Raw genomic sequence first — 23,663 nt, forward strand, 5'->3', positions numbered from 1 at the left:
AAATGTATTTTCATATATATAAATTGTTTGTATTAATTTGTTTATTGATGAAGTATAAAGTCATATACTTCTTCGGATTTTCATTTGAAGAGACACACAGAGACTATATTTAAACTCTTTACAATAGTTTTGTCTTACAGGAAAAAAAAAACTCTTACATATACTTTGATTAAATTCTCACATGCATTTCTGTTATTTAAGGATCCTAAAATGAAAAAAAAAATAGCTTCTAAAGCAGTTAAAATAATTATCAAGGTATATTTGTTCACTCCAGATCTCATCCACAAGGTTTTTAAGGGTCTTGCCTTTTGAAGTCTTTGTCTTCCAAAAATTCATTTGTTAAGCAAAGCACTTGCCCTCTTCAGGCACTGGGCCCTAGTTACTGGCTATTCCCAACAGCAAGAAAGAGTTTCTGCTCATGAGCAACTTACAAGATAGGCCCAAGATGGGATCTGACATCGATACTGATATTGGTAATGATTAATAGCAGGCATTCGGGGTTAAGTGCTGCCCCAGAGGTGCAGATTGTTAGAGACATGCAGAGAAGTGGAAAAATGCTCTCTCAAGGAAGCTTGGGAGTGGTCAGAGTCATTCATGCGAGGGAAAGTCAGGGGACCAAAATAGAGAAATGGAAACAGCTTGAGCAAAGTCATAGAGGAGAAAGAAGGCATAATAAGTCTTTGGGTTCTTCAACTCCAACTGACCTCAGCATGAAAAGAAAGCGGGGCTTGGACTGGAAAGGAAGCTTACTCTCTGGCAATGTGGAAGACCTTGCTTGTGGGTGAGGCATTTGGATGTGATTCAGGAAAGAATGGGGGTTCTCTGAAGGTTCATTGGAGGAGAGAAATGCACTCATGGCCATAACCAATGGTTTGTTCATAGCTGTCAATTGCTTTCCTATGTCAATGACTTCCAAATGTACACTTCTAGACCACACCTCTCTCCTGGACTCTAGATTCCTGAAGCCAACAGCCTGCTTGGCACCTCTCTCTCAATGTTTTATAGGCATCCCAAATGCCACTCCTGCTATTGCCCCCACATCTGCTTGAACCATACCTTCTGCATCTCAATTGATGACAAATATACCCTTCCAGTGCCTAAGGCCCAAAACCTTAGAATCATCCTGACTAGTCTCTTTCCTACTCTACATTCAGTGTGTTAGGAAATCTTATTGGCTACACCTTCCAAATATACCCAGAACCCACCACTTCTCATTTCTCCCACTACCAGCAGCCTGGTGTGAGCCACCATCATCCTTCCCTGGGTGACAACCACAGCCTAACTGGCCTCCTGATGACACCTCTGGCCCCTTTGGTCCATTCTCACACAGCAGCCATAGCCATCCTTCTAAAACACCGTGAGATTACGTCACTCCTCTGCTTCAAGTTCTCATTTCCTTCAAAGAAGAAAACAAGTTCTTACAATGGCCTGTAAGACCCTACCTTGTCAAGATAAGGCTGTTTCTCAGAATTCCTTTCCAGGTTGGCCCTGGCTCATGGAGCCCAGATTCTCCAGCCTCCTGGCTGACCCTCAGATGTACCAGGCATGCATCCTCCCGAGCCCTTAGTGCCGGCTCTTCTCTCTGCCTGGGATAAGCTTCATCTGGATACAGGCAGGCCAACTTCACACCTCTGCAAAGTCTTTGCTGCTAAATTACTTTCTTTGTCGTAATGGCCCTACCCATGTAACTCAAAAGGGCCACCCAACCCTCCAGCACTCCCCGTCCTATTTACCCACTTGTTCTTCCCCAAAGCCCTCAGCACGTTCTGCTGCATAACTTGTATATCTCTTTATTGCTTATTGTCTGTCTCCCCTAACTAGAAGCTAAGTTCTGTGTGGACAGGGGCATTTGTGAGTTTTGTTGTTGATATCCCATGTCCCTGGAACACTGCCTGGCCCATGGTAGAGTTGCAACATGTATCTGTGGAGTGAATGAAGGGGAGAGTGCAGAGGAGGGTATAGGAGGTAGAGAAGGCATCTGTTGTCAGCACTGTCACACATCTGATGGTCTGGACCAGCCTGACAATACCAATGGGAATGGAAGTTGGCTGGGGATGGGTATGTATCTAGGGCTGGGTAACACAATGTGGGAGATGCCAGGCTTTGTGATGGATGATGCATCAGTTGCGCTTCAGTCCCGTGTGGTCTGATAAGTGTCACTCTGTTCCAGGGCCAGGTAGCATATGCTTTTCATGGCTCAGCTGTCTTTGTGGATCACAGAGGCAACCAGCTAAAACTGGGTAGATACTGTGAACAAAATGTTGGTCCTGTAGAACTAGTTCAAAACTGCATACCCTCCCAGGGGAACCCCACGAAGTGTCCAAGTATGACCTGCCCAGGACAGGCACGTGTTTCATACCAGGGTCATTTGAAGGAGGTGGACAGTTCCCCCACCCTACTGTTCTGAGGAAGCTTCTCTCATCTGGGACTTTAGTCTTTTTCAATAAACAAAGCACTGATATGTGCCTAAAGTATGCATGCAGAGCTCTTAAGTAATAGTTTTATATACGCATAATCCTTTTGGTTGCCTGAAATCCAGGTGCCTCATTTGCAGATTCTGAAAGCTTGTGATCTCCCTGTAACAGGGCAGTCCCAGAGGCTGTTACTGGTGCCTCGTCTCGCCCTAATAGACAGAGGCATGATGGCAGTGGCCTACTTTGGTTATTCACTTCAATTATTAGTTTGATGTATTAAAAGCCAACCATATTTATAAAATATACTCGATCACTTTAATTGGATTTGGAAAACTGTATGATTTATGAAACATTACATGGATCCTTCTGGCTAACATTAGGCTTAAATATTACTTATTACTATGCTTTCTTTCCTTCCATTCATGCGTATATGCATTGCAGATTTATGTATGTTGAGTTTCTCAAAGATAAGAAGAGTTTGTTTTTCATCTTTGTAGCCACTTGGGCCTAGCACAGTACCAGACAAAAGGTAAGAATCAGTACGTTGTATTCAGAGAGTGTGGCAGTTCTGGAGCCAGGAGGAGTAGGTTCAAATCTGTATCTTCCTCTTACTAGCTGTGTTGCTTGAGACAAGTTATCTAACCTCTCTGTGCCTTGGTTTCCACATCTGCAAATCGGCATAAAAATAAGACCTACCCAAAAGGCTTGTTGTGAACACTAAGGAGATCATTCCCGTAAAGCTCTTGGCACCATGCTTGGTACACTATGAGAATTCAGCCAACATAATTAGTCTTTACAACCATATGAATATATGAAAGAAGAATAGTGATTAAGAGCAGTGGCTTTGGAGTCACACTGCCTGGGTTCAAATCCTGGTTCTACATCTTGCTACTTACACACCCTAGGACAAGATCATTCATCTCCTCAGGCCTCAGTTCTCTGTCTGTCAAATAGGGATATTAATAGCTCCTCCCCCTCTCAAAGGTTGTCTGAGATTTTGCATGTGAAACTGTTAGCATGGTGTCTAGCATGCATCTAATGAGTATTCAAAAATAATAATAGTGGTATTTGACTGCATTCAAAGGCTGTTACCAAGTATTATTACCACATATGTAATCCCCCTTTTAAAAATATAAATTAGCTCTCATAATAATGTATTAATTCAGTTTGTATACACATTTGACTAGCAGTTTCTGGACTATCTAGAGCTTAAGTCTGCAAACAGCAAGGACAGATGAAGAACAGCTGGGGTTTGCTAAGGGAAAATACTTCTTCCACAGTTTACAGGCAAGTCCTCAGAGAAAGAGGAAGTCATGTCATATCTCACTACTGGGCTAAATTTGGCCAGGAGAGACCCCAGGGTCTGGAGTTCGTTCTGCCCACTGGGCCAAACACATGGAGATTTCGCTGCTGTGAGCCTGGGTGTGTTGTTTCAAGGCCTCCACCTCTCCAGGTACATACTGGAGAAAGGTGGGGCAGCAGGAATCCTGAGAAAAATTAGCAGATATCTGCTGAGGGCGGACCACAGTGAAGAGAAACCCTGGATGGGGACCTTCGGGAAGTGCGAGTGAGCAACAACTATGCAGAGGGGACACAGGACCCCAGCCTGCAGGCACTGTTTTCTGGAGGCAAAGATGAAAGGCAGAGCTTCACTCCAGGAAGGAGCCTGGAGGGAGGCCGCTTCTCAGACCTTGAACTCAGGGCAAAAAGACAAGCCTACGGGACCCTACAGTGTAAGACATGGGACATCCTGTGGGTATTAGGGCTTGAAACAGAGCAGCTGTCCAGCCATCAAAGCTGGGGCCCTGGTGCAAAGACTGAGTGTCACTTCAGGATTGGTTCTGGGGACCTGGGCCTCGCTGGGGGAGTGCTGGCCAGGCCCAAGCTCTGGCAACAACCAAGGGCACTAAAGGCTGGGCCTGATGAGAAGGAATGGATGGGCAGGACAGTCATGAGGGTGACGGAAGACTCTGGCTGAATAGAGCGAGCCTCTCCCCTTTCCTCTTCCCCACTGCTGTCCCTCTGTGTGTCAGAGTGCCAGCGAAGGTGATCCCACCCACATCACAGGTGAGACTATGCCGATGCACATCTATCTACCTTTGTAAAAGCAACTCCAAAATGTTGGCTAAATTTACCCATTTCTTTTGACCTGCCTCCTGCTAGACTCAATGATTTCCCCCCCCGCCATGCAAAGTTAATATCAAGGACAATTTTTATCAAGTCATTCTCTATAATCAGAATATAAAAATTATCCCAACATTTCTCTCTGAAAATGGATCTTCAGAGACTCAGTAGCCCTTTATGCATTACTAATGAGTACTTTAGTGAAACATTTTGTCTTTTACTAAAATAAATCTCTTCTATTAAATCTTCCGTGTGAAAAATTGGATAGTATTTAAGTTGACTAGCTTCACTGGTAGAAAATCATTTTACTTGCTAGGGATTTGGGGGTTGTTATAGTTTATTTTTGAGCAAATAGGGAAATCTCGTTATCTAAAATCATGATAAAAATTAGAATGCACATTCACAGAAACAACTCTTAGTGTTAGAAGAGACTGTAGTGTTTTGCTGGTGTAACCACCAATCTCAAGACAAAATACATTTGCATTTCTTAGAGGTGGCTGTGTTAGCTTCCTATACCCAATATCAGAAACTGGATGCCCTAGAGCAACAGAAATTTATATTCTTACAGTTGCGGAGGCCAAAGGTCCAAAATCCAAGGGTCAGCAAGGCTATGCTCTCTCAGAAGGTTCTCTGGAAGGGTCTTTTTTTTTTTTTTTAAGAGAGTTGCACTATGTCACCCAAGCTGGAGTGCAGTGGTGTGATCTCGGCTCACTGCAACCTCTGCCTCCCAGGTTCAAGTGATTCTCCTGCCTTAGCCTCCCAAGTGTCTGGGATTGCAGGTGCATGCCACCATGCCCAGCTACTTTTTTGTATTTTTGGTAGAGACGGGGTTTCACCGTGTTAGCCAAGATGGTCATGATCTCCTGACCTTGTGATCTGCCCACCTAGTCCTCCCAAAGTGCTGAGATTTCAGGTGTGAGCCACTGCACCCAGCCTGGAAGGCTCTATTTTAGGCCTCTGTCACAGCTCTGACAGCCTCAGCCATTCATTGGCTTAAAGATGACCGTCTTCTGCCGGGCACATTGGCTCACACCTGTAATCCCAGCACTCTGGGAGGCCGAGGGGGGTGGATCACCTGAGATTAGGAGTTCAAGACCAGCCTGGCCAACATGGTAAAACCCCATGTCTACTAAAAATACAAAGAATTAGCCAGGCGTGGTGGTGGGCACCTGTAATCCCAGTTACTCGGGAGACTAACACAGGAGAATCACTTGAACCACGGAGGTGGAGGTGGCAGTGAGCTGAGATCACACCACTCCTGCCTGGGTGACAGAGCAAGACTCTGTCTTAAAAACAAAAAGAAAAAGATGGCCATCTTTTCCCTGTGTCTCTTCACATCATCTTTTGTGAAGAGATTTTCTCATTTTACAAGGACACCAGTCATACTGGGTTAGAATTCATCCTAATGTCCTCCCTGTAACTTGATTATATCTGTCAAGACCCTACCTCCAGCCAGGATCGCATGCTGAGACTCTGTGGGTTAGGACTTCCACATGCAGGGAGACATCATTCAACCCAGAAATCCAACCATACACTGTCACCTCCCTTGAGTGCATTGTCATGCTAGGTTGCTCATTCTGTTTTAAACAAATCTCACACATAGAGCCAAAAATCTGTGACCCCATAGTGTCTCTCATGGACCACCGTGGGCAATGGAGAAGGCACGTATTTTGCTGAGGGAAGAACAGAATTTAGACCCGGTTGACTTTAGCAACATGACCTGGAAAGTACCTTAAATCTCTCAGAGCCTCATTTCCTTACCTTTAAATTGGGGTAGCAGATAACAAAAATATTGCGAAGGTCTAATAAGACAGAGTGTGAAGAATGCTTTTTAAGGTGTGATATAGAAGTTCCATTGTGAGTTTCTTAAAAGCAACTTGGCACAGCACTGACGGCTCAAAGTCCCAGGCCAGCCGGCTTTGCTGACTGCACATATCTGCCACTTACCAGCTGCACATGCTTGGGAAATTATTTCCCCTCTCTCTGCCTCTGTTTCATCCCATAAAATGGGATTATTAACATTATCTCTTCTAAGAGCTTATAGTGAAGACTAAATGGGTATGATCTCCAAGAAGCACTTGGAAACCGCCTGGTACATGATATGTACAACATTATATAAGTCTCTGCTATTTTTATTGAGGGCAGGGCCACAGCTTAGAGTCCTGCACGCAATTCCTTCCCAGTTTCTGGCGTAGAGCAGATGCTCCAAAACTGTCAGAAGAGTAAAGGAGGAGGCACGCCGCTTCCAGCCTCAGAAGGTGCAGGATAAAGCCCACGCCTCTTCCCTGTACCTCTGCTCTGCGTAGCCTTCCCCAGCCGATGCATAAGTGCCCATGCCAGGTACCAAGGTGCCATGGCCTCCACCTTCCCAGGCTGTTTTTTCTGGAAAAAGTGTGGCTTCCCCCTGCTGCAGTGCAGGACTGCAATGCAGGTCTTTCCTGAGGCACAAGGTACAGAAAGTCCCTGACATATAATGGTTCCATTTACGATTTTTGACTTCAGAACAGTTCAAAAGCAATATACAGTCAGCACACTCCTGGCCTCATGATGGGGTTACGTCGGAAAAATTCATTGTAAATTGAATATGTCATAAGTCGAAAATGTATTTTCAACAGATACTATTTTCCATTAACTGTGGGTTTGTCAGGACATGAGTTCATGGTAAGTCAAGAAACATCTGAAATCCAAACCAGCCTAAGAGGAATGTTGTTTTCCGGTGTTGCTCACAATGAAGGCACTCTGAATACCATACGCTATTTTCCCATCTTCTTCCAGTGCTTCTTAACCTAGTCTTCCTTCCCCTCCAGACCACCCCTTCCCTATTCCTCTCTCCATAGGCACACCATCCTTCTCCCACTCCTTCCCAGAAGCATTCCCAACTGTGACAAACTGGCAACTGGGGCACTCTGGCCTTGTCACAGTTTGTCTATAATAAGATGTGATATTCAAAATATTTTACCATCAGTACCTCCCAGGTGGGCAGCAGCCAATCAGAGTGCACCACAGCTAGTCTCAGAAACCCCTGCTATGTGGGCTTAATTCTGATGGCTGGGGTCCAGGAGGAGAAGATGCTGGGACTCTGGAGGAGGCACTGGAGTGGCCAGAGATGCAGGGAAAACACTTGACACTAAACAGCCTTGGGACAGTGTCTGTTTTCTACCTGGGATGGAATTAATTTTCAGTATTTAAGTAAATGGCACAGCTGTGCAGAAGCACACCCACCAAGTGCTGGCCTTGACAGCAGCCCTCTGTAGGGGCAGGTGATTCACCAAACAGGATTTCAGTTTGGAAAAGGCTGTAATAGAAGATGCATAATAAGGTTTTGTATTTTTGGATAGATTTTGCTTATTTTAAAAACTGACCAGCTTCTGGAATTTCTGAGGACTGGTGATAATAGAAATAGTGCCCAATGTTCACTAAACATTCAGTTGGCCCTCTGTATTCATGGATTCAACCAAGTATGCATTGAAAACACTTGTTAAAAATTGTGTCTGTACTGAACACAGTCAGACATTTTTCTTGTCATTATTCCCTAAACAGTAGAGTATAACAGCTATTTACATTAGCATTCACTTTGTATTAGGTGTTATAAGCAATCTAGAGATGATTTAAAGTACATAGGAAGATGTGTTTAGGTTATATGCAAATACTAGGCCATTGTATATTAGGGACTTGAGCATCCTGAATTTCGGTATCCGTGGGAGGTCCTGAAACCAGCTCCTCGTGGAAGCTGTGGGATACGGATGTCATGTGATGGTATTTATAAGGCTTGAGGAATTAAACCCTCCTAGAGTGATTGTCAATTACTCTGGTTTGCTTTAATTCTCCAAATGGCCAACTCTAATTTAAAAAAAAAATTTTGTGGGTACATAGTAGATGTATATATTTATGGGGTATATGAGATGTTTTGATACAGGCTGCAATGTGAAATAAGTACATCATGGTGAGTGGGGTATCCCTCCTCTCAAGCATTTATCCTTTGAGTTACAAACAATTCAATTATGTTCTTTACATTATTTAACAATATACAATTAGGTTATCATTGACTATAGTCACCCTATTGTGCTGTTAAATAGTAGGTCTTATTCATTCTTCCTATTTTCCTTGTACCTATTACCATCCCCACCTCTGCGCTCCAAAAGGCCAACTCTAACTCCCACCTGCCTCCCCACTCTCAACTAGATATTCTGATAAAGATCTTAGCTTAAATGGTAAATGTCCCATCCTCTGGAGTCATCCCTGGCCTCTAAACTAGGGAGAGCTCTCTGCAATGCATTTACACAGCCTATCATGGCATTGATCACTCTATTTCAATTGCCCTTTCATATCATAGAGCTTGAGTTCAGGAAATGTCTGTTGAAGGAGGGAAGGAAGATCACTGGATATTATGCATCCATTGTGTGAGGTTCACTGTACTGTGGGTTTGAGGAGACGTTCAGGAAGTAGACAGAAAAGGCCTGCCCTCCCTGATAGGAGAAATTCCAAGGCTGATCTATCAACGTTTCATGGGCTTTCTATTCACAGAAGGGGCTGGACTGGGAAAGACGGACCCACCCTTAATCTCAGTGGGCTGCAGACATTAATGAATGTGGTGTTAAAAATCTAGACTCTGTGAAGTCAAACAGCCACTAGACTGGTATATTAGTCAGGGTTCTCTGAGAAACAGAACTCGTAGGGTTAGATGTATGTATGAAGGGGAGTTTATTAGGAGAATTGACTCACACGCTCACAAGGTGAAATCTTGCACTAAGCTGTCTGCAAGCTGAGGAGCCAGGAAGCCAGTCCGAGACCCAAAATCTCAAAAGTAGGGGAGCTGACACTGCAGCCTGCAGTCTGTGGCCAAAGGCCTGAGAGCCCCTGGCAAACCACTGGTGTAAGTCCGAGAGTCCAAAAGCTGAAGAACTTGGAGTCAGATGTTCGAAGGCAGGAAGCGTCCAGCATGGGAGAAAGAGGAAAGCTGGAAGACTCAGCAAGTCATTCTGCCCGCTTTATTCTAGCTATGCTGGCAGCTGATTAGATGGTGCCCACCCAGATTGAGGGTGGGTCTGTCTTTCCCAGTTCACGTGACTCAAATGTTAATCTTCTTTGGGAACACCCTCACAGACACATCCAGGAACAATACTTTGCATCTTTCAGTCCAATCAAGTTGACACTCCATAGCAACCATCACAGTTGGTTTCGTGTTAGTTTGATACATGAGCATCGTCCACACTAACCAACCTACCCCTGTGACTCAGAAGACATTTATATTCTCATTAAATGAAATAATTTCCAAATGAAGCATCTGGTGCCCGGAAGTTTGTTTCCCTGAATCTCTAGAGAACTGATGGGCTATTTTTAGTCTCACTGATTTCTCTTAACTGGAATATTTTTAGTTAACAAATAAAATTAAGAGAATTAACAATCCTTATCAGTAAGAGGGGCTGCTCCCTTCACCAACTCAACAAACAGCTCTCCCCATTGCAAGACACAGTAGTATGAGAAATTGAAACTGCCCAGCCAACCAAAATGCATTTAAAATTTTTTTAAAGACAGGGTGCGGTGGCTCACGCCTGTAATCCCAACACTTTGGGAGGGTGAGGTGAGAGGATTACTTAAGCCCAGGAGTTAGAGACCAGCCTGGGCAACATAGTGCAAACCAGACTCTACAAAAATTAAAAAATTAGCCTGGTGTGGTGGTACACACCTGTAGTCCCTACTACTTGGGAGGCTGACATGGAGAATTGCTTGAGCCTGGAAGGTCGAGGCTGCAGTGAGCCGTGATTGCACCACGGCGCTCTAGCCCAGATGGCAGAGTGAGACCCTGTTTCAAAAATAAAAATAAACTTTTTTTTTTTTTTTTTTTGAGACAGAGTCTTGCTTCATTGCCAGGTACCAGGCTGGAGTGCAGTGGTGGGATCTCAGCTCACTGCAACCTCTGCCTCCCGGATTCAAGCAATTCTCCTGCCTCAGCCTCCCGAGTAGCTGGGATTACAGGCACGCGCCGCCACGCCCAGCTAATTTTTGTATTTTTAATAGAGACGGGGTTTCACCATGTTGGCCATGATGGTCTCTATCTCTTGACCTCGTGATCCACCTGCCTCAGCCTCCCAAAGTGCTGGAATTACAGACGTGAGCCACTGCGCCCGGCCAAAAATAAAAATTTTTTAAAGACTTAAACATGTTATGAAATGGCAAATTACAAACAATTCGTCTGCTCTGCCTTTCTTTCTCATTTATTAGTTTTTATGCTTTGTTTATTTAAACTAGTCAGAAAATTAATGTCAGGGGCCTGTGCCAGTGGTACTTGAAAGAAGAGGGCAGTTGCATTAGCAAGATAAGGAATGAGTCACAAATCTATTCCCAAAGCCCTGTGATGGTCTGAAGGTATTCCCAGCCCTCAGGTGATAACAAGCTATCCTAAATGCAAATCTAGAGATGAGAACACTCAGATTTGCAACTCCCTTGAAGAAAGGTCAAAGCACTAACCTTAGAGAAGAGTTCCGTCCCATAGTCCAGATGATGCAGTGGAATGATGCGCTACACATATTTGTATCATTTTTTGGAAGGAAAATGCAAACTGATTGGGCCACTCACCTATAGAACTTCATTCCTACTTTTCTTTATCCTCTCCTAAACCCATAGTCATGCGATTGGTGGTGGTGGGTAAGACTGGAGCTGGTGATGACTGCCTACCACTATTTGTGTTTTTCCTCATTTATCCACCAGGCTATGCTGCCAAGCATTCCTATGTCATCCTAGGCGTTTCCTCCATGTAATAGAAGCAACAGAGAAAAAGAACCCAGAGAAGAAAAGATTGTAAATACACCATTTTTATCTGTCATTAATAAGTACAAAATTTTGTGTTATTCACCAAAAATTATTGCATAGCTAGACTGTCAAATATAAATTGTAATATATGTTGAACCAAATAATAAACAGAAAGAACTTATTAGTGGCTTATGCATAATCTTGATGATATTGGCAATTATTCATGTTGATGGATATTCTGGCTATCATTTGTTTATAATGATTCCCTGAATCCACAGTTTCTTTCTAATTCTGAAGCTCTTATGTGGTTGTATTTTATTTGCTATATTAGGTAGTTGGAATTAATAATACAAGGAACTCATGTGGTTCAATTAGTTTATTTAAATTCAAAAGAAACCCAAAAGCCTAATCTGTCACTTGCCTTAGAGTAGAGCTATTTCAGTCTCATAGTTAATGTCGTAAATTAAGCCTTGATGTAAATAACCATTTTATTCCTCCACACTTTTACATGCCCATATCCTTCCGGAAGTGTACTGGAGGAAGAAGAGGACGTTCAGGCCAAATGTTAGACTTGTTCTATGTGACTGAGACCTGTATGAATGATGGACTAATAAAAATCAGCTTACCCACTAAAACCACAGCCTTTATTGTTTCCCCACTTTCAAAGACCTTGAGAGGTTTTGAAACTGCAGGGAAACTGAGGCTGGGAGCATCTGATACACCCAGTTAGCTTAATCACCTAGTAAATATCTGCTGAACAACTTACGCAGCACAAGGATGAAAACAGAGGTCTGTTTGATTGAATTTTTCACTTCTAAGTTGTGTACACTGTGGGTACTTAATAAATCCTCCTAGACTTAATTGATTTTGACTTAATTCGCCACTTCTGAATCTCCTCAAGCCTCGTCACGTAGACTTCTCATAATTCTCGGAACATATCTGGACCGCTGCCAACATACGGTCCGGGTGTCACTTTTTACTGTAACTGTTGGTTCATGTGGCTTTCCCCTTTTACTAGATTAGGAGCATTCAAGGGGAAAATAGATCTGGAAAAAACATAGATAACAACTTACTTTTTTTGTTGTTGTTGTTGTTGTTTCTTTTTCCTGAGCAACTTCTGCTCTGACAACTGTCAGAAGGAGTTGAGGTATGGGAATAGGATCACTCCTATTTGACAGATGAGAAAATTGAGGCACAGACTATTATATGTTATTTGTGAAAGTTCGTATAACCATTTTGGAATGAAGCCACAGCCCGAATCCTGGGATTTTCCAGCCATAGTACATAGCTGTTTTAAACTCTAGATAAGTCATGCCATGTTGATTAGCCCTGGCGAGCTTCAGCAGGAGCGATATCAAAGAAAAACAGATCTGAGGCTGTGTGAAGAGATAAATGACCAAAGTTGGCACTGACAGTTAGAATAAGACTAGCAAAGGGTTAAAGAACTTGATAGACAGGCCAGATAGGAGCACAGTGATAAGGAAATGGAGCAAGTATATTAGCGAGGTTGTTTTCAATACCATGTATTTTTACCCACCATGAAAACAGAGCGTCAATTTAACAGTGATGATGATGATGATGATGATGATGATGAACCTTAGGGAGTGCCTACTAAGTGCCAGAAACTGTTAAACATTTTATATACATTAACTCTTAATCCTTATTGAAAGTCTGTGAAGTAGAAATTATTCTTAGCCCCATTTCACAGATATGGCAACTGGAAGCCACAGGGTCCCATGGCAAGAACAGCAGAGCTGCATTTTAAATCCAATTAGTCTGGTTCTGAGACTGTTCCTTTTACACCGCTTCTCCAGGAGAGGTTGCAAGACAGAACAGGCTTCTGAAATGTAATTCCAGAGCCACAGCATCTGTCCTGACCTCAGGATTTCACCAAGCTGGCCTCAGCCATGTAGAATGCGAGGAATTTCAGAGGCTCTTCCATGACTTTCCGTGGCCAGCTTTGGGGTCCAAAGCAGCCTCCAGGACTCAAAGTGTCCCTGAAGGCTGCGTCCAAAGCACATATCATCTTCCTTTAAACCTTAGGGCCAGCACTTGCCATTCCACAGCCTGGCCTGCTTGCTTGAAAATATCATCATGCACCTAAAGCAAAAAGTGTTGCCCAAGGTGGCACTGGAAGAGGCAGAATTCAGAAAAATCAGGCTGGATTCCAGCCCTCTGTTAGATTCATTTTCCCCCAAAAAAAGTTTTATTGGAGTCTGCTGGTCAATGACTCAGCCCATGTAAAGACACAATTCAGATTATTTCAATGGAATACACGTGTCCAGGGCCTGCTAACTGTTTAAACTGTAGATCATAGAAATCCATTGCTTTTCCCATGAAAAACTAATAGGAGGCAGTTGTCTGATAGCTATTCCTCTGGGCAAAAACTATTGTTAATGGGAGAGGCTTTAATGGTCTTCTAATTAATGTTATCTTTTTTGTGCCCATATTTTAATTGATTTTTTTTTCAATTAGGAACATACTGGAAAAAGATTCCAAAAATTACTTATTTTAAAATAAGCCATTAGAAAACCTCATCCTTCAATTATGCTTTTTCATTCTCACAGGAACCTGATTCTGAAGTCTTTTCTTAGCCGAAGTTGCATTTATTCTATCCCAAGCCATGTAATTTAATGGCCATGTAATTCCAATAGCACCAATCTGTTGTTCTGTCAAGTACATATTACAGTTACTTAACATCTTCCTTCCTACTGTCGAGAATCAACATGAGTATTGTGTATTAGAATCTTCCATGGTTGCTGATTTTAATAAACTTAATTCAGCTTGAAGTTCAAACTTGATTCTAGCCATCTTCCCTAATCTAAATATTCCTGGAGTACAGATTATTCTTGGAAGAAGAAACTGCACAAATACAATGTTGATTCCATCAGAATTCTGTTACTGTTTTTAAAGATATGGTCTCCAAACAATATAAACTATAATAAAATTAGAAATATGAAATATAATAATCAGGGCGTGCTGTAAATGTAGCATAAAGCATAAATCTGAACTTGTTATTCTCCTGCTCCAAAACCTTCAACAGCAGGAAGTTCATACCCCTCAACTGAGCTCCCATTGTCTGGCTTCTGCCTCCTACTTCCTGCCTTACCTTATATCACTCCCCATACTCCTCACCACGCCCCTTCCCTGTGCTGGCCTTAGTTAGAGAGCTGCGTGCCTGCCCCCAGATGGGACATTCTCCTGGCACACGCTTCTCCTCTGCAGAACATTCAACACCCGCAACACAAACACACAACACACACACAATACACATACAACAGGCACACACACCCCATGCATACATGCAACACACATACCATATACATAACACACATACATACACATACAGCAAACACACAATACAAACACAGCACATAATACATACACATACAATACACACACATATGCAGCACACATATAACAAACAACACATGCAATACACACATACATATGCAGCACACACTTTGTTTATACACATAACACACACACAATATATCTATCTCATACACACACAACACACAACACACTTCCACACACAACACACATACATCAACGCGTATCCCATTCACATAACGCACACACCATACATACTACATGCACAGCACACACACAACAGAAACACAATACGTACAATACATACAACACACACACATACACATACAACACAATACATACAACACACGTACACATATATGTAAACCATGAACACACAATATACATGCTACACACATAGCACACACACAACACACACACGCAACACAACACACATACATACACACTTTGACCACCACTTACTCCCTTGCCAAGTTCCTACTCATTTTTCAGTTCTGAGTTTAAATGTCACTTCTCCAGACACCTCCTCTATCCCCGGATATCAATTCTGACCCTCTCCCACTATTCCTTCTCAGCATTCTTCTCCACAACTTGTAACTAGACATGTTTTGTGAACATCTGCCTTCCCCACAAGACTGCAAACTTCATGAAAGGAGACACCATGTCTTGCTTTTTCTCACCTTTGTTTAGCTAGCACTAAGCACAATCCCTGGCACAAAGTAGGATCTCAATAAATATTTGTTGAATGAATATTTCAAAAGAATGAATGAGACCTTATCCTGGAAGTATATGACCACCTGCTGGTTCCCTACCTGGCATGTCCCACGTGGGATGAGCAAAGGCCTTGAGGGCTTATGTGACCCATGAGCTGGTTGTGAGCCCACCTGACTGTCCTTAGCTGGGGCTCTCAGATCCCAGTTCCTGGAGGCTTTTCACAAGCACTCAGCAATGGTGCCCTCCATCTTCACTCCATAGACGCTGCTCCAGTCCCTGCCGCTAGGCACTGAACACTGCTTCCCTTATCTCTCCAGAAATAGTGCGTTACCAAGAACTAAAAGGCAGGAAGAGTTAGAACAAAGCAAAACAAAAAACAAATCCTAGCTGCCGCAAGGAAGATGTTTCCCAGACAGTTTTGTCTTTATTTCTTGGACTAAAACCAGGAGACACTATTTTTGACACCTCTGTTTTGTTTCACAATGATATACAAAGGCGCTTTACGCTTCTGCACACTGCCCTGTACCATTCGACTATGACAAGTTGCTTTGATAACCAACGCTTTTGTGCACTGATGCATATCCTGGCAAATCTTATGCCTTAACAGAAACTTCCTTACAAATTGTTCACTGTGTCAAGTAACTTGTTTTATTTTGACAACAGCTTTTCCATTAGGATTTTACAATCCTGTAGGATCCCTTACGAAAATTCTGTTTCCTAGAGTCTCCCAGGGTTTGAATTGGTGTGCCTCAGACATCCATGGTGCATAACTCTTCAAAATATTAATACTAGATTGTACTGGGGTTCAGGGCTGTCTCTTAAAATATGGACACTTGCACAAATACCCTGTAGAATTGAAAATAATTTTAAACATAAAATATTTGAATAAGTATAATTAAGTAGCTTTTAATATGTTTGGTGTGGAAGGACCAAAGAGCCAGTCAAAATACTACTAAATGTATGATTCTGTACTTACTGAAAATGAAATTTCAGATAGAAACATTTCTCTTTCTTTTGATAATAACATTTACTCAGTGCTTACTATGTGCCAGGCATTTTATGTGCCTTCTGCATGTATTAACTCATTTAATTACACAACAGCCTTGAGAGGAAGATACAATAATTATTTCATTGAACAGATGAAGAAAAAAGTCAAGTAATTGCTCAAAGTCATGCAGCTAAGAAAAGGTTGAGCTAAGTTGTAAGACTAGAACCTGTGAGCTTGAGTACTCCTTCATCCCCCTACCCATGGATAGGTCCAGGCAAATAATTGTTTTCCATTCCCAAATCCCTATATATATCTTATTATACTTAAAATTTTGTTATGCATCCTATTATTATATAAAGGATCATGGTAGATTTTTATCCTCCCTGGATTTTAAATATTGCTAATGAATAGCTTGGCAGTGTGATGTAACTGAGTCAGGTAGATCTGGATTTAAAATCTAGTTCTACCACTTACCAGTTATATGGCCTTGGGAAAGTTCCTTAATCTTCTGAGCCCATCTGCTATTTTGTAAAGTAGAGATCATTATCGCTGTTATAAGGAGAAAATGAAATAACCGTACATAAATTGCTTGGCGTGTAGGTGATCAATAATGTTCTTTACTACAAGTTTGCAAGTAAGGACACTAGGAAATTACAGCAATTCTCAGAAAAAAAGAAGGTTTCATTGATAAATTACTAATACAGTGTTGTAAAATACTTTCTATTAGCTGAAAATAGCTTATATGGTTCCCTATGAATCCCAGTTGTATCAAGAGGTAAGAGCATTTATAAGAAAATTGTATTTTTCCAGCCAAATTGAAATGTGTATATGCAGCCACAAGGCATTACATTTAAAGACTAGTGATCAAATTAACAATTATATGAGTGAATACAACTTAATAACCATACTGGTAGAAATGTAGACATTTCACTAATTCCATCCTCATCCTATGGAATTCTGCTTTCCCAAGTCTCTCCATTAGACCCACCTCTGCACCCTGAATACATGAGCCTTTCTAGGTGTCAGCTTCCAAGAGCAGTGTTTGTGGCTAAAGAGAGTTTGGATTGAGGTTGGAGAAGCCTGGGGTGGCTTACCCTCTATACAAGACATGCATTCTATGAAACCCTCCTTCACCCCAGCTGATGGGCTGTACTTACATTTTGATCCTCATGGACACCTCCCACCACAAATGATAAAATTGTTTTTGGCCACCTGATATAAAGGCAGCCAATTCAAAGACAGGGCACACACCTACGTTGTAGGAGCTGGCTCAATCTGAGCCTCTCTTGGAGATTTGATTTTAACAGAGAGACAAGCGATTGTCAAAGGAAGGAAGAAAGAGAAATAAAGTCAGAAATGGATGAAGCAAGTTGACAGGGCTGGAGGGACCCTGGCAAGCCATAAAGCAAAGAGATTTAGGATTAAAAATTTTTTAAAGATTCAATTTGCAAGAGAAGCAAATGAAGAGAGAAAAGAGAGATTCCTAGAGATTCCTAGATTCCTAGACATTTAGATTAATGTCCAATTTACCTCTGTCTTTGCAATAGATTTTCCAAATACTTGCCCTAGGATGTCCATTTATCCATAGGAAGCTGGATGAAACGTCAACCATATGAACTTGAGACTAAGGAGACATGTTGGCGTTACCTATTGTTACAGGCTCTTAATAGCAGTAAACAAGCACTTATTCCTTTTGGCGTCCTTGGCACCTGCCTGGTTAACCTCCCCAAAGAGGGTGATGAAACTATTAATGCTGCTAACAGTAGATCCTCAGGACAGCATTTGTTGATTAGCACAGACAACCGGGACTAGAACAGGACCCATGTCTGCCCTTCTCCATGGTAGTCCGGGAAGATTCAAACTCCAGATAGGAAGTCTGAGCTGCCAAAAGTGCGGCTGAAATTAGTGGGAAGCAGAGTGAGAACTCCAGATGTTTAGAATTGGGATGACTGTAAACAAATTCATTTCCCCAGATCCCCCAAGCCTGCTTTTTAAAATTATTTTTATATCTGGTAAACAAATCAATTCTCTCTTTTCTTGGCTGAAAATGGACTAATTCTTTAGGGAAGTGTGATACTCAAACTGGTTCACAGTTTGTTCTTCTTTCTCCAGAAATTGTATAATTCACACATCAATATAATTCTCTCAATTGGTGGTGTGAAAACTTGGGGATTACGTACAAACACCGCCATATGCAATTACCCTCCAAGACTGGTTTTATGTACCTTGTCACCTAATTACTCTTTTCCTTTGTTTTACCAGCTTTGGCATCCAAATATTACTTTAGCCATAGACACTTCACTATGTCACATCATGACATCAGATTTGATATTCCTGTCATGGGAGTAACTTCTGTGATGAGGGTAAGGCAGGCATATAGAGTGACAGCTTTTGTGTGGCAAAGTAATCACTTGCTGATGATTATTTGAGCTCAAGCCTGAAAATTTCATCTATGTGTATATCACCAAGAAAAGTCCACCCCTGCACCACTATTGCCTCTTCATCAATAAGCTGAAAGAAAGAATGTTTTCAGCTAATCTGGAACACACATTTAAAATTATTACTTTCCACTCCACAAATTTATTACATAATTATTCATATTTGGACATTGCTCTAGCATGTACAAACAAGTGTATAGCAAGTTCAAAGACTTTTTGATAGCTCACAATAGATGTGCCCTTCTGATTACCTTCCATACTGTATAGTGGAAGGACCTTTCCTTTCTCTCAGCAGTCACACTTCTTCGGAATTCTTCGTCAGGGTTTAGAATCCATTAAGAAAGAAAGAGAGAAAAAGAGAGAGAGAAAGAGAGAGAAAGAAAGAAAAGAAAGAAGGAAGGAAGGAAGGAAAGAAGAAAGAAAGAAAGAAAGAGAGAGAGAGAGAGAGAAAGAAAGAAAGAAAGAAAGAAAGAAAGAAAGAAAGAAAGAAAGAAAGAAAGAAAGAAAGAAAGAAAGAAAGAAAGAAAAGAAAGAGAAAGAGAGGAGAAGGAAACGGAAGGAAGGAAGGAAGGAAGGAAGGAAGGAAGGAAGGAAGGAAGGAAGGAAGGAAGGAAGGAAGGAAGGGAAAAATCCTCAGGAAGCTTCTCTACTTTACAGGTTCAAGCAACCTTGATAATCATGTAACGTGTGATTCACTTTTCCCCAACAAACACACATCAGCACATGCGTGCATGCGCGCGTGCGCATACACACACACACACACACACACACACACACACACAGGATCCTTGCTTTTGTATATAAAAAGTGATTGTTCAAAGGTTGACTTAGGAGTTGCAGGCTACTTACAACAATCCTAAAACCAAAACTTGTTTTTACAGGGCCGTTGTTCAAGAGAGAACTGCAAGTATCTTCACCCTCCGACACACTTAAAAACTCAACTAGAAATTAATGGGAGGAACAATTTGATTCAGCAAAAAACTGCAGCAGCAATGCTTGCCCAGCAGATGCAATTTATGTTTCCAGGAACACCGCTTCATCCAGTGGTGAGTACGTCTTATTCAGTGATGAGTTGGATGGTTTCAGTGTTGGTATGGATGATGCCACATTGACCTAGGGTGGCCTCTCTCCACTTTGTCACTTTGGTAACAATGAAAGCAAATAGCTTTAAAGCTCAATAGATGAAGGAAAATTGGCTTTTAAAAAATTAATAGAAAAATATTTGTGGAAACAGGAAACAAAGACAATTTCTAATCAATATCTGGGAAATCTGTATCACTCCAACTCTTTTCATCAGTAAACTCTATATCTCAGCCATCTTAGAACAGAAATCATTTTAATATGTTCATTTACAGTGTGAATTAATAATCTATGTATCAATGAGTTTGAGATGCCTAAAATGTTTTTAGCTATGTCGCTCTCCGACACCATTTAAAGGATGAGGAAAGTGAGAAACCAGAGAAGCTCAGTGATTTTCCCCAATGTCTTGCAGCTAATAAATCTTGGAGCTGGGACTTAACTCAGACATGTTAGCAGAGTGCTTTCTGCAGTCTGTTCCAGGCAGATTCTAGTAACAGCCCCAAAGAAGGATGTCAAAGGCAGCACCACCAAGGAAAACCCTACCTGAGTCACTAAACTCTCCTGCCTTTCAGAGGCCTGCCAAAGGTGTGACAGCTCCGACCATTGTCACAAGATCAAACACCGGAGGGACTTAAGTATATGAATATATATTGCACAATATTTTTTTCCCTGATTTCACCCTGTCTGAAAGTACTTCCTTAAAGGTCTGGAAATTGTTTTAGGATTGAGACCCTTGGGGAAAAGGAGTACGTTTAATTTTAGTGGGTTTCACTTACATTTCTGAATTATTTGTCAGAAACAAGCTCACTCTTTAAAAAAAAAAAAAAAAAAAGCTAAAGTGAGTGAAATTTGTTGGTTTTTAGGAAGTATGTGAACAAAAGACTTTTGTTTAAAAATCAATGTTTATTGTAGGAAAAGTCTGCATGACTGAAACCTGCTAAATGAGGAGGGATGGCTACCAGCAAATTCGATTTTCTTGTTGTGTTCCCTGTGAGATGGGGTGTGGAGGGCAGGGCCCACCCAAAGGAGGGTAGAGAATCTGGCAGGTTGTCAGCCATTCTGCCTGTCTCCAGCTTTCTGCAGAGAGTAGCCAGGAAACAGCTCTGCCCGGAAATGCCAGGTGCCGAGGTCTCCAAGATAAATAAGATACAGTCTTTTCGTAATAGACAGACACATGAAAAGGGCAAAGTAAAATCCAGGCACAGGAAATGATGAGAGTGGATGAGGAAAGCCTGCCTGGAGGAAGTCTCAAATAAGCCTGTCTTAAAGGGTGAGTAACAGCTCACCCAGATTAAGAACTAGACGCAGATAGAGTTCTGAACATATTTCATCCCCAAAATAGGCATTTAAGTGGTTTTGTTTAAACTACACACATGTATAATTTACAGTTCTCTCTTTATTGATGCATATAAACTATTTTATTAATTTACCTAAATACTAAACTATTTACTTATACATATTAAATAATGTCTACAGCAATAAACTTAGAGCCAGCAAGGTCAACATAATAACACAACATTATGTGTCTCAGTTATTTGACTCATACACATCCTGTCTATTTAGAATTAATAAGGACTGACCCTGGTACTCAGTGTTGGCAATGTTAAGAGATTCTCATGCCTGCTGTTAACTATTAGTTGAACTTTTTTTTGAAAGTTATGTTTATTGTTGTCTCAAATATTAATTAGAAGTTCATAATCACCATTTCCCTATGAAAAAGGAATATTACACTTAAATATTTTAATAGAGGTTTTTAAATCACTGGAAGTATTAGAATAAAAACTGTGACATGCTTAAAAATGATCAACTCTACAAACAAATTAATTCAGTCTCAGAAATGAATTAGTAACCTAGTAGGGTATAGGTGGCTGAATAATGGCTCTCAGAAGTACCTGGAACCTATAAATGTCACCTTATGGAAGCAGGGGCTTTGCAGATGGGATTAAGTTAAGAATCTTGGAATGGGGAGACCCTCCTGCATTGAATGTAATTACAAGCATCCTTCTAAGAGAGAGGGAGAGTTAGCACAGACAGAAGAGGAACAAGGCTATGTGACCACAGAGGCAGATTGGAGTGATGTGGCCACAATCAGAGGAATGCCAGCAACCACCAGAAGATGGAAGAGTCAAGAAATGGATTCCCTCCTAGAGCCTCTGGAGGGAACGTGGTTCTGCCAACACCTTGATTTTGGCTCAGTGAAACTGATTTGGATCTTCTGGCCTCCTGGACTAAAAAGGGATAAATGTGTGTTGTTCTAAGACAACACGACGGGTTTATAGTAATTTATAGCTGTTTACAGCAGTTACCAGAAACTAATAGATGCAGAAATTGCTTAAGACAAGTCAATTGATAAAGAGAGTCTCAAGTATCAAAATTCTTTACAGCACTGTGGATACTTCTTCCATTCCCTCCTTCTTCTGTCCACTCTTGAACCCATTCCACTGCAATCTCTCACCAGTGTCCTCCATATTTTACCAAATCAATCGTCACTTTTTACCTTTATTGTTGCTATGGTCTGAATGCTTATGTCCCACCAAAATTCACATGTTGAATCCTAACCCCCAAGGGTCTATAGAAGGCAATTAGGTCCTGAGGGTGGAGTCCTCATGAATGGAATCAGTGCCCTTATAAGAAGAGACATGGGAGAGACCCCTCACCCACCTGCCATGTGCAGACACAGCAAGAAGGCGCTGTCTATGACCCAGGGAGCTGATTCTCATCAGACATCAGATCTGCCAGCACCTTGATTTGGGGCAGCAAAACTGTGAGAAATTCAATTCTGTTGTTTCTAAGCCACCCAGTTTATGGTATTTTCTAAAAGCAGCCAGAAGGGACTAACAATTTATTCCACCGCTCAGCAATATTCAACTCAATGACCAATCTCTCCTTTGTTAAACACTCCTTCCTCCTTGATCACTCATTCCTCTGTCTCTGTTGCCCACCATGTCCCTTTTCTGTATGCTGAAGTTCTAAGAGCTGGATATTTCTTTCCATCTACCCTCTCCCTTGTGGTCACATCCATTCCTGTGACTGTCAATCATCTAAAGACTAAGAACCCCGAAATGTATTCATCCATCTCAACCTCACCTCTGAGCCCCAGCCTCATAAATCCACCTTTCGACTGGCCTCACCTTTAAATTACTTACAGGAACTTGACACGTTCAAAATCAAATTCTTCCCATTTTTAGTAAATGGTACTATCAACCAGCAATCTCACACCAAAACCTAGCGGACTCTTTCCTGAACACTTTCTGACATCCAGTTCACCAGCAACTCCTGTCATATCTGCCCTGAACCCCATCCATTCCCCTACATCTCAGCACCCTCATCTGAGCCACCATTAACCTTTTATCAAAATACCATACAAGCATTTAACTTCCTAATCTGTCAATATCCACTCTTGCATTGCTCCATTATGTCTGATATACAACAACCAGAGCAATCTTTTAAAAACATACACAGCATCCTGTCACTCCCTTATGTAAAGTCCCTCAATGATTTCCCATTTTACTGGGACAAAGCCGAAACTCTGACCTTGACCATGACCTATGGCCTCTGTGATCTGGTCACCACCCTGCTGCCTACATTGCCAGGTGAACGCACACAGTTCATGCGTGCCCCCAGCTTCTGCCTTTGCTGGCCTGTCCATGTCCTAGTGCTCTTCACACATTAACTCACCTCATTCATAAGGACTCCAGGTGCACCCCTGCAGCCTACCTACAACCCTCAGCCCTCTTTACCAGAGAGTCCTCCTCCTTTTCTGCTTATCCATACAAATGAACTGTAATTTTGTTTGTTTTCTTCTTTTTCATTAGGGCTTCA

At 41.8% G+C, this 23,663-nt stretch overlaps 1 protein-coding gene across 8 annotated transcripts in view; it reads left to right on the forward strand.

The window, feature by feature from the left end:
• The window catches only part of MBNL2 (muscleblind like splicing regulator 2), a 172,524-nt gene that overhangs the window by 92,437 nt on the left and 56,424 nt on the right, over nt 1-23,663 (forward strand). For all 8 annotated transcript variants that reach the window (XM_032277507.1, XM_032277506.1, XM_032277509.1 and 5 more), the window contains exon 3: nt 19,643-19,807. In XM_032277507.1, coding sequence (XP_032133398.1) covers nt 19,643-19,807 — 165 coding nt within the window. The remainder of the gene's footprint in view (nt 1-19,642; nt 19,808-23,663) is intronic.

The sequence above is a fragment of the Sapajus apella genome, unplaced genomic scaffold (assembly GCF_009761245.1).
Source record: "Sapajus apella isolate SASKATOON/1434 unplaced genomic scaffold, GSC_monkey_1.0 scaffold9, whole genome shotgun sequence".
NCBI lineage: Eukaryota > Metazoa > Chordata > Mammalia > Primates > Cebidae > Sapajus > Sapajus apella.